The sequence below is a fragment of the Crinia signifera genome, chromosome 19 (genome assembly GCF_055691185.1).
Source record: "Crinia signifera chromosome 19, ASM5569118v1, whole genome shotgun sequence".
In the NCBI taxonomy this organism is placed as follows: Eukaryota; Metazoa; Chordata; class Amphibia; order Anura; family Myobatrachidae; genus Crinia; species Crinia signifera.
The window spans coordinates 26,505,221-26,532,094 of NC_139226.1; the positions used below are offsets into that span (position 1 = coordinate 26,505,221).

General features: G+C 46.5%; 1 protein-coding gene across 1 annotated transcript in view; it reads right to left on the bottom strand.

Moving 5' to 3' along the window:
* Positions 1–4,948: 4,948 nt before the first annotated feature.
* Positions 4,949–26,874, bottom strand: part of TMEM145 (transmembrane protein 145) — a 56,206-nt gene continuing 34,280 nt past the window's right edge. The window contains exons 3-16 of the mRNA XM_083162193.1: positions 26,557–26,631; positions 25,386–25,463; positions 25,220–25,306; positions 24,891–24,992; positions 24,597–24,681; positions 23,281–23,352; positions 22,122–22,190; positions 21,303–21,383; positions 17,507–17,585; positions 16,555–16,648; positions 16,300–16,472; positions 15,383–15,503; positions 14,573–14,764; positions 4,949–11,040 (exon numbers count right to left, since the gene is read on the bottom strand). Coding sequence (XP_083018319.1) covers positions 10,813–11,040; positions 14,573–14,764; positions 15,383–15,503; positions 16,300–16,472; positions 16,555–16,648; positions 17,507–17,585; positions 21,303–21,383; positions 22,122–22,190; positions 23,281–23,352; positions 24,597–24,681; positions 24,891–24,992; positions 25,220–25,306; positions 25,386–25,463; positions 26,557–26,631 — 1,536 coding nt within the window. The 3' untranslated portion in view covers positions 4,949–10,812. The remainder of the gene's footprint in view (positions 11,041–14,572; positions 14,765–15,382; positions 15,504–16,299; positions 16,473–16,554; positions 16,649–17,506; positions 17,586–21,302; positions 21,384–22,121; positions 22,191–23,280; positions 23,353–24,596; positions 24,682–24,890; positions 24,993–25,219; positions 25,307–25,385; positions 25,464–26,556; positions 26,632–26,874) is intronic.

Consider the following 26,874-nt stretch of genomic DNA (forward strand, 5'->3'; position numbering starts at 1 on the left):
CTCCTCGTGGTGCAGCCACAAGTGCTTAACAGCAGATTAATCCGCTTGATGCCACAGTGATTAGATAACATAATACCTACAATAATGTAGCTTTAATCCGGGATATTTTTCTTATGTCCACAGGTTCACTAGTTTATGCAGGTGAGAATTTATTCAGCCACAGCACTTGTGTAGATCATAGTTGCCCTGGATGAAGGGATTATGTTATGACGGGGCCGCCCCTTGACTCACCCACTGCCCACCTATTGCTTTATCATGGTTTTTATTTAACATTTGCATCAATTCTATTCCTGATTTTGCACACCATAATGCCTTATCTCACACACCGTGATGCCCATTACATGTTATGCCACACACAGAGATGCCCATTACATGTTATGCCACACACCGTGATGCCCATTACGCCACACACCGTGATGCCCATTACATGTTATGCAACACACCATGAGGCCTATTACATATTATGCCACATTAATGCTGCTTACCTACATGTTAATTGTTAGGGGTTTCTTGATCAATGACAGGGCCTTCATGCTCGATGCCAAAGCCTTCATGCTCGATGCCATGGGGGATTAAATACCCGTTGTCGTGGGGGAGATTAAGGGGCAGATTTATTAAACTCGGTAAAGTGATAACGTGTCTTGTCAATCAGCTCCTACCTGTAATTTTTTCAAACCAAGCCTGTAACTTCACATTTAGGAGCTGATTGGCCGGTGAAAAGTACCAGCTATATTATCACTTCACCGAGTTTAATAAATCTGCCCCTAAAGGTGCGTACACATGGGGCAATATGTCGCTGGCAATATATTGCTCAGTGTCCAGAGATGGTCCCAGATGAAAATGTCACACTGCCGGGAGAAGAGGCAGTGGAAGTCGCTGGTCGGAGGAGCATGCTCCTCTGACCAGCGACCATTCAGGGGCTGAAAAACAGGGGCGCGCACCTGGCGATTTATCGCTGGTGCACACTCCAATCGCTGGCAATATGGTCGCTCAGCAACCATATTGCCAGCGATAATGCTGTGTACACACGGGGGAGATATATTGCTTGCAATATATTGCTGAGTAATATATTGCTCAGTGTACTTGCAATATATCTCCGCAATATATTTCTCAGCAATATATTGCTCAGTGTCCAGTTTTTCAGAGGGACCAGCAATTTTCCCTGAAAATTGCTAGCAATTTTGACTAGATTTTTTTTACCCTCTATTTAAATTCATTTATGATTGACATGGGTTGTGGGAAGTCCTTCTGGAAGGGAATAAAAGTGTATATGGTGTATATACAGATGTAGCAGGGGTCATCTTTGTAGGGGCAGGATAATCTGCCCCGCTCCTGCCAGGGGTGTGGGGGCACAAGACGGCCGTGCGGCCCCTGCCCCCCCCGACACCAATGCCCCCTTCATTTAAAATGAGTTCACATACTATTGGTGTGGGGCAGCATGGTAATGCTCATGCTGCCCACCGATGGTGCAAATCACCATCGATGGGCAGCATGAACATAATCATGCTGCCGCACACCAATGCCCCTTCATTTTTTTTTAATGTCACATACTATTGGTGTGGGGCAGCATGGTAATGCTCATGCTGCCCACCGATGGTGCAAATCACCATCGATGGGCAGCATGAACATAATCATGCTGCCGCACACCAATGCCCCTTCATTTTTTTTTAATGTCACATACTATTGGTGTGGGGCAGCATGGTAATGCTCATGCTGCCCACCGATGGTGCAAATCACCATCGATGGGCAGCATGAACATAATCATGCTGCCGTACTCCAATGCCCCTTCATTTTTTTTTAATGTCACATACTATTGGTGTGGGGCAGCATGGTAATGCTCATGCTGCCCACCGATGGTGCAAATCACCATCGATGGGCAGCATGAACATAATCATGCTGCCGCACACCAATGACCCTTCATTTTTTTTTTATGTCACATAGTATTGGTGTGGGGCAGCATGGTAATGCTCATGCTGCCCACCGATGGTGCAAATCACCATCGATGGGCAGCATGAACATAATCATGCTGCCCAACACCAATGCCATCTACTACAGCCTATGCACGTAATAGTGCGGCTGTGCAGGAGTCAGGACTAGCGTGCTGATGGGGGGAGATGCTGCTGTAAGCGCGGGCAGAGAAACGGAGCGGAGGTACTGTAGAAGCCGGGGCTGGCTCCGTGACACGGCGGGTGGGCGGTGACACGGCGGGTGGGCGGTGACACGGCGGGTGGGCGGTGAAACGGCCGGCGCTGGACTAGCAGGTGTCGCTTGTCGCTGGTGCACAGTGCTTTGTGCACCAGCGACCAGCAATTTTGGGGGAGAATCGGAGGAGCAAGCTCCTGCGACCAGCGACCATGAAGGGCTGGCCGCGGGAGCGCGCTCACAGGCATGTATCGCTGGCTGCAAATGAAATTACTGGCAATATGGTCACTGAGCGACCATTTTGCCAGCGATTTCATGACAAATTGCAGCAGTGTGTACGCACCTTTTGTGTACCGTGTGTACACAGCTTAAGAGTGCTGAGGGTGACAGCAGCAGGTAGCCGGACAGAGAGCATTGTGCAATTGGCCCCAGCTGCATCAGAGCAGGTCTGTGCTATTTCAAATCTCTTGCCATCTTGCGGTCAGGAAGCCAATTGGGAGCCAGCACTGTTGGTCCTGACTGGCTGCCGGACTGCGAACTCCGATTGGCTCAGTCGAGCTGACGCAAGATTTGAAATAGCAGCAGACCTGCTAATCGGGCAGGCTATACTATGTCTCCCGGCGGTGCGGCTGCCAGACTCTGCCTGTTCCCAGACATTGTATAGTCGGGGAACAGGAATCCCGATTGGCAGGCAAAAGGTGCAAGTTGGCATGGCTCTGAAACCAGCAATAACACCACATCTCGCATTCCGCTCTTCTCCCAAGTCCGCACAACTTGCAGTCCCCAAGATGCTTTTTATATAGTATTTTGTTTACTGGGATGCTACCTGTACAACATGGTGACACCTGGGTGACAGTCACTAGGATACTATTTGTACTGTACAGGAGTCACTGGTCTGTGTCATACCTCCCAACATGACCCATTTCAGAAGGGACAGCATGCTCTGTTTCTGGACGTCCCTCTTAAATTATGATTGTCATCACCTGTTTTAAATAGGTTATTGGATAAGAAAGGTGTTTCAACACAGGCTATGGCAATCATAAATTAAGAGAAAAGTCCAGGGATAGAGCACTGTGTACATCTTGGAGTCATGTGTTGGGAGGTATGCTATTTGTACTGTACAGCAGTCACTGAGACAGTTTGTACTATGTTGCTGTCACTGGGATGCTGTTTGTATTGTATACCGATGACTGGGTTGCTGTCTGTACTGCACTTGGATACTGTCTATACTTTGTGGAAGTCAAGAGGATACAATCACTGGATACTGTCTGTACATTGGGCAGTCACTGGGGATTTGTACTGAATGGAAGTCACAGGGATGCTGTCTGTACTGTATGTCAGTCACTGGGATGTTCTGTATACTGTATGGAAGTCATTTGTATACTGTGCCTGATTCAGATCTGATCACTTGATGGGCAATTTTGCAGACCCCTGCGATCAATAGCCACCGCCCAGACAGGGTAAAAACCCTCCCTGACCAAGTCTGCAAATAGCTTGCAAAAATATTTCTGATCAGCTGCAAATTCATACGCTCTCCATCAAATGATTTTCCAGTCTGTGCAAGTGTGTGTGACTCCTTCCATTCCACAAGGTTGCAATAAAAAAAAAGGTGGTTCAAGGCTGGAGCTGACGTCACGGACCCTTTCTGAAATTCCCTGGGCACGCCTGCATTTTTCCAGATACTTCCAGAAAATGGCCGGGTGACACCCAAAAATGATGTCCTCTTTCATAGAAAACCTTAACTGACTTCCATAACCAAAAGCCAATATTGAGGTTGACTCAATTGAAAAAAACATCCAGAGAAATAAAGAACACACATTTTCTTAAGTATAAAAATGAGATTTATTAAGCAAGTCCTTTAACACTCTTGCCTTTCTTTGTGCAGTATGCAGTGCTTGGTTCTGCCACAAGAGGGTATAAGAGAGCTCCGCACAGTTATTTAGGATACAATTATAAAGATGTTTGTAGTACATTATGTCCACATTCATTAGGTTGGCATGTTCATAATGTCAACACTGCTACCGTATAATCACAATATAACCCAGTGGCAAAAACCAGGCATCCCAAAACACTCACTATATGGTTACCCTGAGATGGAAGCAAAAGGGGAATGCCAAGCCCCTTTAAAATAAACCAGAGGGCAACAGAGAGTCTCATATATTAAGCTCCTAGAGCAGGACTGACCAAACCAGTCCTCGAGATCTACCGACAGGTCACGTTTTCCAGATTACCCAGCTGGTGCACAGATGCAGTCATTACTTACTCACAATTTCAAACACGTGCTGCCTTCGTTCCTAACGGACACAGTCTACAGATCCACAGGTGGCCTGGAAAACATGGACTCTGGTAGATCTGAAGGACTGCGATGGCCTCCCCTGTCCTAGAACATTAGATTAATGCAGCAGACCAGTATATCGGGGCTCACCGTTCCTTAATCCTATGGTTCGTTGTAGCTTCTGTTCGCAATCCGGTTTAGATGGCAGGCTTAATTAATGGGGCGGGACTTTGCGGTGGTACAGCACATTCCAATAATGCGGAAACGAAACAAGCAGCCGCAGAGGTATACAATGATAAAGCCGCTTTTAGTTAAAGGGTCCGACAGCCGGCAAAATTTGCAATGTGATCGTATGTACACAGTCCTTGTAGCAGGAAGCCCACTTACAGTCACTTACTATCTTCTGCTTAACTTCCATAAAGCAAGTTAGTATTTATCACAGCTTATCAATTTGGGCTACTATGTGCAGTTACCCATTCACACTTAACAGAAACCCGGGTCCAACCCGGGATTAACCCTTCTTTTAACCCGAGTCAGAATGCTGGACCTGGGTTATTTTTGCGATGTGAAAGGGGTATTAGACACCCCATGTATAATCCCTGGGTCCCAGGTATTGGTGCTAATTGGATAGCCCCTGGCATATCCATTAGTTGCGGTAATTACCCCACTAATTGGATAACGCTCTATGCCTATCATTAACCTTAATGGAAATGTCAATGCAACCTTTTTTTGTAGATATTGTGAATTTTTTTCATTTTATCCATCTCATCATAATCAATGCCAACCTGCTACTGTCAGTATTGTGAATTTGACTTCATGGCATAAAGATTTGGAACCTGGTATTCTATAGCCCTAAGTGAACTGGAAATATTGCCGGTTCGCTGCATCAACCAGGGGCTCGGTAGAGCGGCGGAGCTTGGTCGGGGGAGGAGGCAGCGCTTAGAGCTGGCGTTGCTCCAAGCACTGCCTTCTCCATTGGTGCGAATGGGAAACGGGTTGACACGATTAACCCGTTCACACCGCAAGCAACACGGTAAGAACCCTTCTTTTTTTACCGGCAATGTTGCTACCGGTTGCGGGACCCGGTAACCCCTTTCACATCGCACAGATTACCGGGTCAAACCAGCAAGAAATCGGCATGAACCCAGTAATAAGGTGCTATGTGAAAGGGATACAGCAGTACAATAGGGGGGTCTCTGGGATCTAGGGCCTGATTCAGAGCTTATCGCACAGCCATGAATTCGCCGCAGCTAGCGTTGTTAAGCCACTAAAGTGAAATCCCGCTTTGTGAATCGATGTGATCATCGTAACAGACTCATCATCTAATGATGTTTACACTGGGCACCAGTCATCACAATCTCAGAGAAGTTTCAGAGACTTACTTGGCGGTGCGGTGGAAAAGGCTCAAGCACGTCTAGCGTTTTGCCGGACACTCCCAGCATTTCTTAGGCACGCCTGCTTATTTCTTAACACTCCCATTACACGACCAGTTTCCACCCACACGTGCCTACTTCCTGTCAATGGCCTTGCGAACGATGTGCGTTTACAAAAGGTTGCAGGACTTCATCAGCGGACGGCCTCGCACATGCGTACTGCGAACCATACGCATGTACAGTGTACTGATAATCAGCCGCTGTGTAAATTTGCAGCCGTGCAATCAGGTCTGAATCGGTCCCCTTGTGACATCACCTATACACAGTAAAATTAGCCCATTTCTGGAATGAAGCAATAGTCAGTAGGAAATAGTGGCAGCATTGTGGCTTGAAGCTTCTCATTGGCTACACTTCATGTCTCAGTGATGTCACTAGTTCCCAGAGAATGAATATGCAGACTATTGTTTTCAACCACACAACCAACTGTGTGTAGACGATAGGTCACCTCAAAAGGTAAAAGCAACAGCGGACAATGAACTTTGAATGGAGATGATGCTGGGTCACGTTTTGTTACCCAGGCATCGGCTAGCTTACCATCTATAGAACTATCCCAAGCAGGTCACTTGTTGTTTCTTATACAACATAGGCAGAGGGTACATAAATAATGAGGCACCATCTGAAATACTGCTGTGAGTGGATACAAGGTGCCACTGGCCGCTGTACTGCACCAAGGTGCTTTCATTTCATATAAAATAAGCAAAACTCAATCAGACATTACAGATGAGGATACAGTAGATGGCTAAAAACATGCCTCAGAGCATTTCATATGTAATACAGTATCATGTAGTATTCCATAGCTATTCCAATGTCCATCTAATGTAAGCTCCATAATATGCTACTCATAGTAGCCCCATATTCCTTCTCATCAGTCCCATTGGTGCCACTGGACAGGAGAATAAACCAGTTTGTAAATTATTCATTGTTATATACAATGAAGAGAAATGAGTGTTGAACCAAAAAGAGAAGAGCAAACATCAGGAGCATAGAAACACCCAATGTGAGAATCGAGAGTTCCCGGAAACTACAGATATGTTGAACAGGGAGATCAAGGAACTGACAGCTGGAACTAGAGAGATCTAGGAAAGTACAGATCGATCGAACAGAGACATCAAGGAAGCGACAGATGGAACTAGAGAGATTTAGGAAAGTACAGATTAATAGAACAGAGACATCAAGAAAGTGACAGATGGAACACAGAGATCTAGGAAACAATGGATGGAACAGAGAGACCTAGGAGATAAACAGATGGAACAAAGATATCTAGGAAACAAAAGATGGAACAGAGAGATCTAGAAGACTACAGAAGGATGGAACAGAGAGACCTAGGACACTACAGATGGAACAAAGAGATCTAGGAGACTACAGATGGAACAGAGATATATAGGAAACAAAAGATGGAACAGAGAGATCTAGGACACTACAGATGGAACAGAGATACCTATGAAACAAAAGATGGAAAAGAGAGATCTACTGTAGGAGAAGGATGGAACAGAGAGATCTAGGACACTACAGATGGAACAGAGAGATCTAGGACACTACAGATGGAACAGAGAGATCTAGGAGACTACAGATGGATCAGAAATATATAGGAAACAAAAGATGGAACAGAGAGATCTAGGAGACTACAGAAGGATGGAACAGAGAGATCTAGTATGGATGGTGTTATGGTTAGCATTACTGCCGTACAGCACTGGGGTGATGAGTTTGATTCCCACCATGGCCCTTACTGTGTGGAGTTTGTATATTTTCCCCGAACTTGCGTGGGTTTCCTCCTGGAACTCCAGTTTCCTCCCACAATCCAAAATATACTGGTAGGTTATTTGGTTCACAACAAATTAACCCTAACATATAAATGTGGTAGGGAATATCGATTGTAAGCTCCACTGGGGCAGGGACTGATGTGAATGTTCAAATATTCTCTGTAAAGCGCTGCGGAATATGTGTGCGCCATATAAGAAACTGTTAATAAATAATAATCTAGGAGACTACATATGGAACAAAGAGATCTAGGAAATGAAAGATGGAACATAAATATCTATGAAACGACAGACTGATGGAACAGAGAGATCTATGAAACTACAGATGGATCACATAGATATAAGAAACTACAGATGGAAAAGAGATCTAGGAGACTACAGCTAGATGGAATGGAGATATCTAGGAGACTATAGATAGATAGAAAATAGAGATCTGGAATACTACAGATGGAACACATATACTGTATAGGAAACCACAGATGGGATGGAAATATCTAGGAGACTATAGATGGAACAGATATCTAGGAGACTACAGATACCTAGATGGAATAGAAAGATGTAGGAAACTACAGATAGATGGAACAGAGATATCTAGGAAACTACAGATAGATGGAACAGAGATATCTAGGAAACTACAGATAGATGGAACAGAGATATCTAGGAAACTACAGATAGATGGAACAGAGATATCTAGGAAACTACAGATAGATGGAACAGAGATATCTAGGAAACTACAGATAGATAGAACAAATATATAGGAGATGACAGATGGAACAGAGATCTAGGAAAACTACAGATTTAACAGGGATCTTGGAGACTGTAGATGGAACAGAAAGATCTAGGAAACAATAGATAGAACAGAGATCTAGGAGACTATAGATAGATGGAACAGATAGATCTAGGAAACTACAGATAGAACACAAATATATAGGAAACTACAGATGGAACAGAGAGATCTAGGAAACTACAGATGAAAAAGATCTACAGTGGGAAGAAGGAACAGAGATCAAGAAAACTACAGATGGAACAGAGATCTAGAAAACTACAGATGGAACAGAGAGTTCTAGGAGACTACAGATGAAAAATATCTAGGAAACTACAGATTGAACAGAGAGATCTAGGAAACTGCAAACAGAACACATACATAGGATACTACAGATGGAACAGAGAGTCTAGGAAACTACATATAGATAGAACACAGAGATACAGGGAATTACAGATAGAACAGAGAGATCTAGAAAACTACAGATGAAAAAGATCTACATTAAGAAGATGGAACAGGTTATGAGAAGAAGAAGGAGCCATACACCCTATTGTAATTACTTGTAGACTTGATTGCTGTATATTGATCTGTTTGCTATGTCTTTTTGCTGTATTTAATTTAGATTTTTATTTTTTAATGTTTGTTATGTTTGTTTGGTATGCATCTAAAAATCTCAATAAAAATGTATTGAATAAAAAAAAGAAGATGGAACAGATCTAGGAAACTACAGATGGTACAGAGAGATCTAGGAAACTAGATAGATAGAACACCGAGATATAGGAGACTACAGATGGAACCTAGATCTAGAAAACTACAGATGGAACAGAGATCTAGGAACCTACAGATAGATAGAACACAAATATATAGGATAGTACAGATGGAACAGAGAGATCTAGGAAACTACAGATGGAACAGAGAGATCTAGGAAACTACAGATAGATGGAACACAGATGGAATAGAGAGATCTGGGAAACTACAGATAGATGGAACACAGAGATATAGGAAGCTACAGATGGAACAGAGATATCGGAGACTACAGATGGAACAGAGATCTAGGAAACTACAGATAGATGGAACACAGAGATATTGGAGACTACAGATGGAACAGAGAGATCTAGGAAACTACAGGTGAAAATGAGATCTACAGTAGGAATATGGAACAGAGATCTAGACAACTACAGATGGAACAGAAATCTAGGAAACTACAGATGGAACAGAAATCTAGGAAACTACAAATGGAACAGAGATCTAGGAAACTACAGATGAAAAGAAGATCTACAGTAGGAAGGTGGAACAGATCTAGGAAACTACAGATAGGACACAAAGATATAGGAGACTACAGATGGAACAGAGAGATCTAGGAAGCTACAGATGGAACAGAGATCTAGGAAGCTACAGATGGAACAGAGATCTAGGACACTACAGATAGATAGATAGATAGATAGATAGATAGATAGATAGATAGATAGAACACAAAGATATAGGAGACTACAGATGGAACAGAGATCAAGGAAGCTACAGATGGAACAGAGATCTAGGAAGCTATAGATGGAACAGAGATCTAGGAAGCTACAGATGGAATAGAGATCTAGGAAGCTATAGATGGAACAGAGATCTAGGAAGCTACAGATGGAATAGAGATCTAGGAAGCTACAGATGGAACAGAGATCTAGGAAACTACAGATGGAACAGAGATCTAGGAAACTACAGATAAAAGGAACAGAGAGATTTAGGAAGCTACAAATGAAGAACAGATCTAAAAAACTATAGATGGAATGGACGCGTCTAGGAGACAATAAATGAAACCGAGATCTAGGAAACTAAAGGTGGAACGTAGGAAACTACAGATAGATGGTTCAGAGATATATAAGAGACTACAGATAGTTGGAACTGAGAGATCTAGGAGATGGAGAAATCCAGGAAACTACAGACAGGAGGGATGGAGAAATCCCATAAATTACAGACATGTGGGATGGAGAAATCCAGGAAACTACAGACAGGAAGGATGGAGAAATCCTATAAATTACAGACAGGTACGATGGAGTGATCCGGGAAACTACAGAGGACAGTAGATGGGAAATGACAGTACAGATATGAAGAGTTACAGTTGAGCAGCTACACAAACAATAGAATAAGCGCAGAGCAAAAACTAAAATGAATGAACCAAGGGCATTACAGACAGGATCTGGTGATAATAATACATTGATTATGAGAAAGACGAGACCCCAGGCAGAGGCACAGATGTAGGCACATAAATATTTCTGCTCATGCACACACAAACATACGTTAGAAGTATGAAAATATATACACATGGACATGTCATTATAAAGATACACCCGCTCAGATAAACTCTTACACACATCCAGTCAGCCAGCCTATGTCTGGCTTACAAAGGTCCATCTTGTCCCACTGAGAACTGTCTTCTTTTTCCGTTACTGCAGCCTACATCGGCTGGGGGCCCGCTGAGCGTATACTAAAATATTCAGGAAAGCCATTCTGGTGATGGATCTGGGGGGCATGGAGTTGTTGGAGTCCCCCAAGCTGCGTCTCCCCAACCGGCACTTTCTGGTTTCCATTCAGTGATGGCGGAGTGATCACATGATGCGAGTCAGTTGTCAACTGGGAATAGCACTGGCCCAGGGTTACTGGGTACTGCACTGGCTTATTTATCTGGGAGAAAAAAGAAAGGAATAGAGTAAACAGACAGAGGACAAGAAAATGTGGAAAAGCGGGTAATGGAGAATGGTAATGTGGAGAAATACGGTAAATTAGGGTGCATGAGTTTTCTGTAGTTCATATAATGCTGGACATTCATGTGTAGATAGTATTATAGGCAGCCTGGAACCCTGCAGATATTGTGGACATACAAAGTGAGATCTCTCACAGTGTACTTGCCGCAATTACTGCACTCCACCCCTGGGGAGGAGACATTTCCCCGTTTTGTTCTGAAAATATGGCATTGGATACCGATCACCCACATGTACACTGCACAATTATCTGGTCAATCTGATATTATTGGGGGAATTGGACAGAAAATTGTTGCATTGTGCCCACTCTTTCAAATAACTACTGTGCATAGGCTCTTATTAACCATGATCTGGTAATGGTGGTAATTATCCCTGGCCACTTACAGAGTCACAAGAATTTCCTTGCTCATTAGTTGCCTTTCATTGGTGATGATTCTGTACAAGAGGCGCTGGAGGGCGACTGTGCAAGTGGTGCTGGAGGGCGACTGTGCAAGTGGTGCTGGAGGGCGACTGTGCAAGAGTCGATGGACTGTATAAGAGGCAATGGAGAGTAAATGTGCAAGAGACGACGAAGAGTGATTGTACAACAGGTGATGGAGGGTGACTGTACGAGAGGTGATGAACTGTATAAGAGGCGAAGGAGAGTGACTTCAAGAGGTGAAGGAGAGTGACTGTACAACAGGCGACGGAGGGTGACTGTACAAGAGATGATAAAGAGTGACATTACAACAGACGATGGACTGTACAAGAGGAGATGGAGGGTGACTGTACAAAAGGTGATGGACTGTACAAGAGGCAATGGAGGGTGATTGTACAAGAGGCGATGGAGGGTGACTGTACAACAGGCAATAGAGGGTGACTGTACAACAGGCGATGGAGGGTGACTGTACAACAGGCGATGGAGGGTGACTGGTGACTGTACAATAGGCAATGGAGGGTGACTTACAACAGGCGATGGACTGTACAACAGGCGATGGAGGGTGACTGTACAATAGGCAATGGAGGGTGACTGTACAAGAGGGGATGGACTGTACAACAGGCGATGGATGGTGACTGTACAAGAGGCGATAGAGGGTGACTGTACAAGAGGCGATGGAGGGTGACTGTACAACAGGCGATGGAGGGTGACTGTACAACAGGCAATGGAGGGTGACTGTACAACAGGCAATGGAGGGTGACTGTACAACAGGCAATGTATTGTACAAGAGGTGATTGAGGGTGTCTGTACAAGAGGCAATGGACTGTATAAGAGGCGATGGAGGGTGACTGTAAAAGTGGTTGATTGATGGTATTTTTGTGCAAATGGAGTTGTGTGGTAGGAATGCAGGTACTTATGTATTATCTGGACTCCCATGTTAAATGCACCCCATTTTTTCATACCCCTACTATCCAACTACGCATGGAGTTGATTTTATATAGTGTGGCGAGCGCAGCGAGCCACCGTGCCTGAAGCGTGGCGAGCCCCGCGAGGGGACACGGTCTCATAAGAAAACCGGGAGCCCAGATATTACATAAGTACCGGAATGCATTGTGTAAATGTATCTGTTAGAAGTGAATGGTGGACTGTTTGAACTTGTAGAATTACTAGTTACTGACAACTAGGCTATTACCCCACAACCTACCATCCCGGGGTGTTTGGAGGATTCACAGTACTGATAGCATTTCTTTCACTGCTCCGATTCCCCCTATGGAATTTAGCCCTGTCACAGACTTATCTTGATGCAGCCACAAACCATATTGATTTGTATTTATAATAACATACATATAAATAATCAGGCTCGTGCGCAACTGTGCAATCCAAATTCACGTGCGACCAACTTTACATGAGTCCGAATCTGTACTAACTTATTCAGATTTGAAAAATGACAAAAAATGTAGTCTCCGACGTTTGTAGTTTTACAAGGACTCGAGTCAATTCCATGTTATGAATTCTTATTCAAAGGATCCTTGGTTTACGCCATATGAGCGTGGGAGTCACTACACTGACGTTCTTGGATATATAACACCTTCCACTATGGTAAGGAGGTACGGACATAGCACCCACACAGCAGAGTCGTGGATCATCGTTAGAAGTGCTCATCTTAACCTACAGTCTGTGTATAGGAGGATTCATCTGACCCAATGGAAGGAGCATAAGCTCATAGGCGGCATCCACAGGTACGTTACGCACCACCTGTTATCATGCACCCTATGTCTGTAGCTGCTGCGGAGATTCATGGTATTTGTAGTTCTACAGTGTTTGTACTTTGTTAAATTGTATTATAGATCTTATTTAATATATATCCTGTTTTTTTTCTTATATCTGTCGTGACACGAGCATTCATACCTGTTTGGTGTTAGTGAGGCGAGATGACAGATGCCTCACTATGGGGGTTATTCTAGTTCACTCTTTCTGACAAAATCCTTCTTAGATGGACAAAACCATGGGCCTTATTCTGGTTGGTGCGGTCGGATCCGAATATGCGGACAGGACCGAGCGCCCTGAGCCCCGCCTTCCGTACGGACCGCTCACTGCGTCCGAATGCGGTAAGCCACTGACCGCACGGAGCACGAGTGGATTTCTCGTGTGTACACCTCCTCCATCTCTGGGAACCTCCCCCATCATTCGATGGTCGCAGACCATCGAATGCAGGAACGAGTGGTCAGGCAGCACCGAGTGCTCCAGACCACTCAGGCATTTCTCTGTGCAAAAGCAGGGATCTGGGCGGGCAGCTGACATCCGGCGATGTCATATGTCCGCCCCCTACACGTGCGTCACGGCCGCATTACCATACATACGCCCAGCGTTTCCATGGGAACGCCCATGAAACTCTGGGCGTACATATATGGTAATGAGCCAATACAGCCCTTCACGCCCCTCTCCTCCCCCTGTTCAGAGTGTAGAAAATTCATGCGGTATTTGGACGTGGCTGCCATTCGCACATGCGCAGATATGCCTCTGCGCATGCGCAAACACCAAACATCGGCAGACCGACCGCACGCGGACAGAACCGCACCAACCAGAATAAGGCCCCATGTGCACTGCAGGTGGGGCAGATGTTACTTGTGCAGAGAGAGTTAGATTTGGGTGGGGTTTTACTTCAAAGTGAGATCTATATTGCAGTGTAAAAATAAAGCAGCCAGTATTTACCCTGCACAGAAACAAAATAACTCACCCAAATCTAATTCTCTCTGCACATGTTATATTTGCCCCCCTGCAGTGCACATTGTTTTTTCCATCTAAGAAGGATTTTGTCAGAAAGAATGAACCAAAATAACCCCCATTATCCCGATGGTTACATGAGAGGCTCGGCCCTTTTTTTATGTTATCAACCTTCACAGGAAGTCTGATACCCACAAATACAGGCAGGTGTCTTCTTAAAATCTTTAAAACCTACTGGGTGTAGTGAGAATGAGGCCCAGATTACCTGTGTGACGGTGATTATAAAGGAAACATTAATAACAAGATTCCTCACCACTGCAGAATTGCCATTGCTGCTGGGAATAGAGAAGAGCTCAGTGACATTGGGGACAGAGTCACTGATAAAGGTGACATTGCCATACACGTGATGGGGAAACTTCTCTGTGCTCTGTTCCATGATTCCAATCTGAGACGTGCGCACGTGGTACGGGAAGTTCTTATTGGCTGCAGAGGGCCGTGTGATTATCTGCGAGGTGAGAGAGGAAATACATAGAACACCGTCAGGACCAACCAGAGAGGGATAAATGGCACACAGTGATTGGTTCAGAACCAGGACCAGCTCAATGAGCCCGGGGCTGGTTACGCTCACGTGGGGGACCCCACACCCTTTTTTTTATATTAATTTTTTACACAGAAAAGCCTGCACAGATCTGACTGATGCATGCAATGTTTCATGCTCATCCATACGAATGACTTCGCCATTGGAAAATAAGAATCCAGTGAATACGGCAGCTATGTAAATTAGCCGTATTCTCCGTTCATATTTTTGGGCAGATTACAACCAATCCCGGTCATACCTTGGATTGGGATCGGCTGTAATCGGTCTTCTTTCTCCCTACGGGTTGTGAAATACATATTAATGCAGACGATATTAAATATATAAAATATTCCCCAAATCTAGAAAGTTTTCTCTTTCATTACCTGCCAACAAGATACATGTTTGGGTCTGGTGGCGATACGCTGAGATTTTGCCCCCAAAGTTGTAAGAGGGAATGATATTAAATGAATAACCAGGTGTGTTTGTGTATTATAGTTATACACTCATCACTCTACATTACTGGATCACAGAGAGGATTGTACTTACCAGGAATACTGCGTGTGCGTAGAAGTGGATTCCCAGCTGGATCCCATTCACAATCTTCTCACGGGCCCATTTAGGTATTCCAAAGTTAGCAATCAGAGCCATGACCGGCACCGCAAAGAACCTGCCATCACAGAAAATCGGTGCGGTAACTCAATGAGGTGCTGCCAATGAGGGTAAGAGCCCTGGATCTAATCAGATGTGGCTGGGGCTGCTATAGCTACTACAGCGATGCTCAGGTATGATACTACAGTAGGAGGTGTCTGATATAAGTGGACACCTCCCTCCTGCATACATTAGTGATCACCTGCAACACCACCAGCTAGCTCATGGGTACGCGGGCGGGTAGATGCCTGTTGGGGGTCTTCATCCCGGAGCTCGCAAATATAAGTCAGTTGAGACTGACTTTCGATTGCAAAGCCAGGAAAAATCATTCGATGGTAGGTGTCCATGAAATGATTTCTCCTGCAGCGGAGCCATGCGAGGGGATGTGTTCTCGTACGCACCTCCTCACATGATTCTGAGGAGATTCGGCGGCGGGGGGCATCTCAGGAGCCAACCGGAATGAGGGCCTTGTCTGAAGACACAATCACCGGATGCAACACCCTCAAAGGTTATGTCACACCAGCATTTAGGATGCCACTCCCCGTTACCTCCCCCAAAATGTTTGCTGGCTGCATCCACCATACCAGGACCACTACGGTGCGAGTACATTGCGGCAAAACACATGCGCAGAACTCAGTTGTGACAATCTAAACTGCGTCCACCTCTGAGCTGAGACCCGGCCTTACCTTCCCTCGCCCTGTGCAGCAACCTGCCAATATAGATGACCTCAGAGTGTAATTCATCCACAGACTACATGCATTCCCTATATGTTTATATGATTTGTCCCTCCTGTACTCTATCTGGCCCACACTCACCAGAGCGTATATGCTGCAAAGAAGGGCACGTAGAAAGCCTGCTTCTCCGGGAAATGCTTGAGTGTCACCAGTACAGCGTAGCAGAACCATATGTACGCCAGGAACTGCAGTGCGATGTTTCCATAGCCAGCGGGAGACTCGTAGGTGTACAGAACCTGCGCCGGGTCAAAGAACTGGGGAGACAGAGAAACGTGACTGGACTTCGTGTAGTTATAGAGGGCCAGAGCGGACAGGGGGACCGATTACACAACGTACCTGTGCCTCGTGTATGAACAGCACCGTGTGGGTCACTGTGTACAGTGTCATGTACACCGACAACTTGATGGACCCCAGGTGGCTAATGCGACCTCTGCAACAACATACATACATATTGGGGGAGACATATGGTACACCAAATCATCAGCTTCCATAGACTTACGCCCCTCTCAATGGTGTAGGGCAGGCATGTCCAAACTGTTGTGACACTACACATCCCAGCATGCCTTGCCATAGTTCTAGCATTCCCTAATAGCAAAACTGTGGCATGGGCATGATGGGACTGGTAGTACACAAGGCCAGAGTTTGGACAAGCCTGGGGTAGGGAATTACATGCGTGGGGTAGGGAATACATGTCAACCTTTTGACTCTCGACATTGCCATTGTCAACCTAATGCTTGTGTTGACCTTCCAACCCAGTCGACCTAAGCCATATCGAGTGTTGACCTAAGCCCTTCTCAACCTTCAGTGGTTGACCCTAAATTGAGTTGACCCAATGACCCATGCCCCTTGCAGCCGCAACATTAAAACGACCACCAGCCCTATGGCAAGTTCCAGCATCTGGCGCACCCTCCACACTCCCGCATCTGATTGGCCACCAACCACGTAACCTCTCAGGAATGCTCACGGAATACCACAGGCCTTGTGTCTGGTTCTGTTCTGCATCTCTAAGCGCTAGCTATGTGGACGCATGGACAGACTTAACTACATCCGTCAACTGCGTGCAGCTCCTAGGCCTGGACAATTCCAATCACTATACAGAACAGTGATGCCTATCGTCACAATGGTCATGCTGCAGGGACCACCAGTGTCCACGTGTATCTGGGACTGGACCAGTAATAATGCGATACCTGATTATAACAGCAAGACTTTCACCAATGCATCCTGCCACAGTATGGCCTTCAGGTGAGGTGACACATACAGTACATGGGGGTGATACCAGTCCTCTTACCTCGTCACTGTAAATCCTTTCCCCAGTAGAATCAGCATAAGCAGAAAGATGAGGAAACTGGCTGAGAACAGCAGCTTCGCTGTAACGGAGACACAGAGCTGAGGAGACTCACACTGACCTCACAGCACATACTACAGATCAGCACACACCGCAGGTCTACGCAGCACATACCAAAGGTCTACGCAGCCCATACCGCAGGCCTATGCAGCACATACCGCAGGTCTACGCAGCCCATACCGCAGGCCTACGCAGCCTATACCGCAGGCCTACGCAGCCTATACCGCAGGCCTACGCAGCCCATACCGCAGGTCTACGCAGCACATACCGTAGGTCTACGCAGCACATACCGCAGGTCTACGCAGCCCATACCGCAGGTCTATGCAGAACATACTCCAGGTCTACATAGCACATGGTACAGGTCTACGCAGCCCATACCGCAGGCCTACGGAGCCCATACCGCAGGCCTACGCAGCCCATACCGCAGGCCTACGCAGCCCATACCGCAGGCCTACGCAGCCCATACCGCAGGTCTACGCAGCACATACCGCAGGCCTACGCAGCACACACCGCAGGCACATACTACAGGTCTATGTAGCACATACTACACGTCTATGTAGCACATACTACAGATCTACGCAGCACACACTACAGGTCTGTGCAGCACACACTACAGGTCTGTGCAGCACACACTACAGGTCTGTGCAGCACATACTACAGGTCTACGTAGCACATACTACAGGTCTATGCAGCACATACTACAGGTCTATGCAGCACATACTAGAGGTATATGGTCTACGTAGCACATACTACAGATCTACGCAGCACATACTACAGATCTACGCAGCACATACTACAGGTCTACGTAGCACATACTACAGGTCTATGCAGCACACACTACAGGTCTATGCAGCACACACTACAGGTCTACGCAGCACACACTACAGGTCTACGCAGCACACACTACAGGTCTACGCAGCACACACTACAGGTCTACGTAGCACATACTACAGGTCTACGCAGCACACACTACAGGTCTACGTAGCACATACTACAGGTCTACGTAGCACATACTACAGGTCTACGTAGCACATACTACAGGTCTATGTAGCACACACTACAGGTCTATGTAGCACACACTACAGGTCTATGTAGCACATACTACAGGTCTATGTAGCACATACTACAGGTCTATGTAGCACAACCCTTGGTACCATGCGAGAGGATGTGTACGAGAATACGGCCAACGGGGAGATAAATTGATGGTCGCCGACCATCGAATGATTTATACTCCCCTTCAGGAAAAAAGTAAGTCTGACCTGGCTTTTCTTTCCGCCAAAGACGGGGCAGCCGCTGACGACATGTGAAGTCGGCCACCTGCCCCCGGCATGCATCAGCCCGCGTGCATACCCAGGTGAATGCCCGGCGTTTTCATGGGGACACCCATTAAATGCCAGGCGTTCCCTTGATGCCGCCCCCTACACGCGGAAAGCACAGCCCAAGTGTTAAGGCCCATACACACTGGGCGACTTTGAGCTGAAAGCCACTCAAAACTGCCTGTTTAAGCGGCTTTCAGCTCAAAGCCGCCCAGTGTGTACGGCCCGGTGGTGATCGCTGCTGCGCGCTCCCGCAACATCGCCGGGAAAGCCGCTCATCTGCTGATAATACCAGCAGATGAGCAGCGTTGAGGATGGCTTTGCATAGCTCTGCGCTATGCAACGCCGTCCTCCCCCCTCCGTTGGCGCCAGGCAGGGGGAAAGCCGCTCAGTGTGTATGCACTGAGCAGCTTTCCCCACAGTGGTAATTGACATCATAGCTGGGCATAGTCGCCCAGTGTGTATGGACCTTTAATGTTACATTACAGGTTAGTCATGTACATATGTAGCTGTAATCATTGTCTACAATAATAAGGGTTTATATAGATATCTGACCATCTGCTACTATCACAGATGGAATTAGTCCAATCACATCGATTAGTTGTTTCATTGAATAATAAAATCCTATATACGAAAAAATGGCAACTGGCGTACGATCACTAGGAGACCCAATACATTTTTTGGTACTTGTTTCCTAGAACGGCGCCCACGATTTTGATCTTACTGCATCTTATACGCAGGGGCGTAACTATAGCACCGCAGCCCCCGCGGTCGCGGGGGGGTGCTGTGTATGTGGGGGCGCCGGGGGCCTGCGGTGCTATAGTAATGCCCCCATTCCCTGCAGGCTTACCTGTCTGCGCGACGCGTCCCGGCTCCCCTCTTGGTTACAATCAATTCTATGGGGACGGACCACGATAAAATGGCCGCCCCATAAAGCAAACAGTTCTCTGAAACTGTCTGCGGTAAGGGGGCGGCCATTTTATCGTGGTCTGTCTGCATAGAATTACTTGAAGCCAGGAAGGGAGCCGGGAGTAGTTGGGAGGTATGCATCAGCGCGTTGGACAGGACAGAAAGTGCGGGGACCCTGCATGTGCCCAGCCCGATATACGAGTCCAATAATGCAGCTACTGGCCCAGAGTGTAAGGGTGAATGTGCTGCTACACCAGACCACTCTGCTGACACGCCGACACACCGCCCGGGACGCGCAGACAGGTAAGGTTTGGGAAGACTGGCGGGGAGGGGGGGCGCCCCCCATTAACGGCGGGGGGGCGCCCCAAAACAAGCTACGCCACTGCTTATACATCTCACCGCATTGCATGCAATATAGCTATATGCGATGCGATTTTTATTTGTACAAGCACCCAGGGTGCTTACAATGTTAAATGCACCCCCATTGTCAACGCCACCCCCACAGCGAGGCACCGAGCCCGAAGCATGGCGAGCGCAGGGAGCCCCGCGAGGGGACGCGGATGACTTAACATGTATTCCGCGTCCCCTTGCGGGGCACGCTGCGCTCGCCAGGCTTCGGGCTCGGTGGCTCGCCACACTATCTAAAATCAACTCCACACCGACGTGGATAGTGGGGGTATGAAAAGGTCGGAGGACGCGTACCGCCGCCGCTCGCCACACTTCGGGTTGGTGTTGATCGTGGCGTGGCGTTAACAATGGGGGGCATTTCACATAGTAATTACCCACCAGGGTGGGTATACAATTAAAAATGGGGTCTGTGGGGGCTGTGCTCGCCACGCTTCGGGCTCGGCACTCTTCGGGTTGGCGTTGATAGTGGGGGTGGCGTGGACAATGGGGGTGCATTTAACATTGTAAGCACCCTTCAGGGTTCTACAATCGCATCGCATCACATGCCATTTGCTGGCATGCGATGCTGTGTGATATTAAATTGTACAATCCAGGTCATTTACCCGATTATCGCATCGCATACCTTATCCCCCCCCCAAAAAATAAAGATAAATAAAAATAAAGGCATAAATCTATCATTTATAAACGAGCGCTGTAGTTGGTTATATACATCAGTGGTGGATTGCCACAATTTTCCGATTTCCCAATTGAACGGACAGCAAATATACAATATTAAAAATGTTATAAATCTAGATTCTTTGTTTGGAAAAATCCCTCATTGTACAATCCTGTTTATTGGTCAGGATCGGCAATTCAGAGATTGTTACAATGCAGTCTTCCCAATTCCCTGGCAGATTACCGATCATTGACGACAGAAGATGGCTTTCTGATGTAAAGGTAAAGAATTGGCAGTGAGGCGTCTATGGGAGAACCACAGCAATAATATATACACTACATAGAGATGCCCCATATACAGGTATATACCCATACATGTTGCCTTTGCACTCTCTATGTACCGTTAGAACACCTACATACGTATATATAAGATTCCACATCAGTATACCAACCTAGCACTTTGATACTGGGGCTGCCCACTCCATCCTGCGCATACTGCCCCCAGTAGATGCAGAAGAAGACCAGACTGAGTACTAGGAGAAACACAATCCGTTACTATTTATCAGGTGCCACAAGGGTTCTGCAGTGGCATTAGGGGACAGCACACTGAAGTCATTATTACTCAGGGTCTTGTGCCGTTCAAAGGAGTAATGCATCTATGGGGTACATTTACTAAAGTGGCTGTTTTAAGAAGTGAGAGGTGTTGCCTTTAGCACCAATCAGATTCTATATATCCTTTGTCGTGCACCTTCTAGAGCAGGGATGGGGAACCTTTGGCCCTCAAAATAAGTAGAATAAACAAAAAGAACACCAGCGCTGGCTTTGTTTCTCAAATAATTAAAATGTGTTGCCCAATTATCCTGGATATAGGAGTTTAACAGTCCCTTAGCAGCGCACCTTATTACCACAGATATATAACCTTTGGCCCTCCAGCTGTTGAACTACACATCCCATTGATTGGTTGCTAGGTGCAACATCTCTCACGTCTCAAAACTGATACTTTAATAAATTTACCCCAAGAGAGGAAAAAAAGCATGAGGGGAGAGGGTCCTGCTCCTGAGAGCTTATGTTCTGAAAAGGGGGGGGGGCGCAGACAGACAGGGGTGACACTGACAGGGGTAGGAGTGAGAATAATGTTATGTACACTGTATGTGCACTCTGATAGGATGAAGAGACACAGACAGGGGAAGAGAACCAGGAATAGGAACAAACAAGGCCATTGTAAATGGGACAGTGACCAACTTTCACGTGAATTGGGTCTTGTAACTCACCCTCCACCCCAGCTGCCGCCATAAACATCTTGTACGTGGTGTGGAGAAGTTGCCGTCCTCGGAGCAGATCTGGAGTGTTGCAAAATATAATCCCACTCAGCTAACACACATTACAATAGCAATATATAACTGCACATAAAGCACACACTACGACCACACAATACAGCAATATAATGCACATAGCATACCACTCAGAGCACAAAATATACTGTATAGTCACACTCACAATGGAGCCATTACGTCACATGTGTCCGAATACACCGACCCTCAAATCCTGACTATTAGCCCCAGTCAGCGTGCCTAAAGCACCAATTCTAAGTACCTCGTACACTATAAGGGGACTAAGGAATAAGTATGCAGCACAGGTTAATGAGGACAATCTGTTATATATATATATATATATATATATATATATATATATATATATATATATAAGGCTAACTCTCCTCACCTTTATGAGGTGAAGTACCGCCAGTGACCACGAGAGGATACTACACTACCAGATTACTCCTCTGTGTGCTAAAAGAAGTCATAACAGAAAGTGAAAGCCATTTTTGCAGGGACACTGATCTGTTTTAAAACCTTACTGGATATGGAGAGGGGGAGCTGCGAAGACAGAGATTGGAGGTAGGAGCAGATAGCAGATAGGGACTGGGGGTGGGTTGGAGAGGTTGTGGGCTAAAAACTGTCACAGCTTAAAGTGAAAGCAAAAACTGTCACAGCTCAAAGTGAAAGTACATTGCAGAAGCTGTCATTTTGATGGGCTTTTAAGTAGTTTGCTATATGATTTGCTCTCGTCAAACAGCTACAGTACTGCACTTGTTGGCCAGCAGGTGGCAGATCACCATTATAAGTTAAACAAGCTCTTTTTAAAACTGAAGAAAAATTTACGAATTCTATTGAAGATGGGAGGTTGCCCATGGCAACCAATCAGATTCTATCTATTATGTTCTATAAGGTGCTAAATAAATAATAAGTGGAATCTGATTGGTTGCTATGGGCAACATCCCATCTTCAATAGTACTCCTATCTTAGTAAATTTACCCCTTAAGCCCCCCATACACTTGTCTCCTGAAAAAGTCGCAGCCGATCCCCAGTGAGCCGCCCGCGGGCGATGCTGTTACCAGGACAGGACACATGCAGCACCCTATATACTCACAGCCAAAGTAACAGGACAGGAGAAGGATGAGCACGAAGATCAGAAGGAAGGTGATATCAGTTTCCAGGATCCCTGCACAACAACAGATAAGCATCCACATTACACCACTGGATCTGACACGGGATATCTAGGCCAATGCGGGAAGAGCACCCGGTGATGTGTCCCTGCTGTATGCATCCAGGCTGAGCCATGTTTGGGGGTATCTGGCTCAGTATGAGGTTCCCCGCCAGTGGTTGCAGCTATGTGTCAGACTTACCCAATATATATAAGACTTTACACCATACTTGCCTACCTTCAGTATCTCTTCTCCAGGGGAAGCCCAGAGAGGAGACTCTCTGCAGCTTTTCAGGGGGCGGGGCTTGCCCATTCTTAGAAATGATGTGATTCGCGGCTCTTCGGGGAGGGGGTGGTACTACATGACACGATTTGCATCATTTTAGCCCCTCCCCGAAGAGCTTTGAATGCTGGTATTTGACCGGCAGAAGGAGGGAGTGCGTGGGCCCCACTAAATGTGGGAAGCTTGCCCACATCTCCAGGGGGCCGGGAGGGGGATCCGATTTTCCTCCTGGCCATTACGGAAATGTACGCGTTACACCCTAGGGACCAGTTACACCACTGAATGTGTCACCTTATCAGTTCACTATGGCTAGTAAGCTTACTTCTAAGTAACGGTCCAGCTCACCAAACTAAGAAGCTCCTAATAAGTAAGGTAGTTGCAACCAATCAGATTCTGTATCATTTCTCTACTGTATCCTAGAAAATGATAGACAGAATCTGATTGGCTGCTGTCCTTCCACTATTGAGAACATCCAACTACACCAGAGCTAGCCAAACCGGTCTTCATTTATCAAATCTGCTGTACGGCCGCTGATTGGCTGAGGGAGTTCTCTCAGCCAATCACCAGCCGGCCAGTCTTTTGAAAATATTTTTTTTAAATGTTGCTGACGATTCTCGCTCCGCCGTTCAGCACATGCTGCTTCCAGCTCCCTGCCGCTGCCCGGACCCCACCGCTGCCTGGCACTTTACTGCTGCAGCTCCTCTGGAGTTTTAGATTTTTTGCATAAAAAATTGGCACATCAAGTGCCAAATCGTAAGTGAACCCCACGGGGAGCTGCCGGGGGAGCTCAAGGGCAAATTGGTCCGACTTGTCCTTAGGACTAGTCAGACTAGTGTATGGGGGCCTTTACCCTCCCCATCCTATAATAGGCAGAGCCAATGCTGGTAGCAGGTTACTTATTCTAAATGAACATATTGCTTTATTCTATATGGTCTCAGTAAGTGTAACACAAGAAGCTGACCAGTGATACAATACTGACCAAACTCATCTGCGGAGAAGTGTCTTGTCCAAAAAGATTTGCCATTTGTCAGAGTCATTTCATATTCTAGCTGCAGCCCGTCCCCCTATGGAGAGCAACAGAGTCAGAGACAGAACTGCACAGGGACAGAGCAGATGGCAATGAGAAAATGAGGACATCACTGTGTGACACAGAATAACACAATGAGAACCCAACACACATATGCCTGTAGCAGTGTGTTCCCATAGACATTAACCCACCTCTGCCCGGGAACCCAGTGCGTGATTCTCTCTCCCTTTGGTCGCCCATTCTTACCCCACACTTGCTCAGCGCTATGTACCACCATCGCTCGCGGACAGATCGGAAGCTCCTCCCACTGTTGCAGCTCAAATAGCTCTGGCCAGCGTCTTTTATTACCTGTGGTCAGAGGGCAAGATAACGCAATGGGGACAAAAGAGAGATAAGGGGGTACATTTATTAGTGGGGATCTCATATCAACCAATCAGACACTGTCTATCATTTTCTAGGATGCAATAGAGAAAGGATCGATTGGTTGCCATGGGCAACATAAGCTCATTTTTAGAAGATTTAATAAATGTACCCCTTAGCATTAATATGATATTAGTGGTGCGGAGGGACCTCACCTGACAGCCAGACCAAACATACTGCGTCGTCAGGTTAATGACCTGGTTGTTCTCCGGTCGGATAACAGACTCCTTCATCAGGCAGTCCTGAGAGGGAAAGGAGAGATCGTCAGTGCAGCTGTCACTCAACAGGAACACCCTGGGCCACATCCCAGGTCCTACTGACCTTGTTCCCCTTCTTGTATACTGCCGGCCACTGAGATGGGTCATCGAAGTACAGCAGGATGTTCTGGCAGCATTTGGCCTGAATAGAGAAAGGATTCTTCCTATCAGACCAATATGTGAAGGTGGCCACACACCCATTCCCCTTTCCCACACACCCATTCCCCTTTCCCACATACCCATTTACCTTTCCCACACACCCACTCACCTTTCCCACACACCCACTCACCTTTCCCACACATCAACTCACCTTTCCCACACACCCATTCACCCTTCCCACTCACCTTTCCCACACACCCACTCACCTTTCCCACACACCCATTCACCCTTCCCACACACCCACTCACCTTTCCCACACACCAGCTCACCTTTCCCACACACCCACTCACCTTTCCCACACACCCACTCACCTTTCCCACACACCCATTCACCTTTCCCACACACCCACTCACCTTTCCCACACACCCACTCACCTTTCCCACACACCCATTCACCTTTCGCACACACCCATTCACCTTTCCCACACACCCACTCACCTTTCCAACACACCCATTCACCTTTCCCACACACCCATTCCACTTTCCCACACATCCACTCACCTTTCCCACACACCACCCACTCACCTTTCCCACACACCCATTCACCCTTCCCACACACCCACTCACCTTTCCCACACACCAGCTCACCTTTCCCACACACCTTTCGCACACACCCATTCACCTTTCCCACACACCCACTCACCTTTCCAACACACCCATTCACCTTTCCCACAACACACCCATTCACCTTTCCCACACACCCACTCACCTTTCCCACACACCCACTCACCTTTCCCACACACCAACTCACCTTTCCCACACACCCATTCACCTTTCCAACATACCCATTCACCTTTCCCACACACCCACTCATCTTTCCAACACACCCATTCACCTTTCCCACAACACACCCATTCACCTTTCCCACACACCCAGTCACCTTTCCCACACACCCAGTCACCTTTCCCACACACCCACTCACCTTTCCCACACACCCACTCACCTTTCCCACACACCCACTCACCTTTAAAACACAATGACCAATACCGCTATACACTATATTATATAAAGAGCGACCAGAGCATGTAGGAATGATCACATATGTACACAACTAGGACAGAATATGACATTACTCACTTCTGGGTATTTAAATCTGAATTCAAGACGTCCAAAATCTGACAGGAAGCAGAATCGTGTGAGGAAGACCCAGTCCTTAAATGGAAAAGAGAACATGTTTAATAAAACTGTGAGCAGCAGATAATTCAGGTCATAGAAATAGGTTTTACTATAGAGCAAACCTAACTGGGGTTTATGTATTAGGGTGCGCGTTGTGTGAAGCAGATTTCTGCATCTTAGTTTTACCGTTCAGATTATTGCCGCGGTAAATCTGCAGCCAGATTCCGCTGGCACTGCGCTGCTTCACACAACGCACGCTCTGTTATATCTCATTTTGTA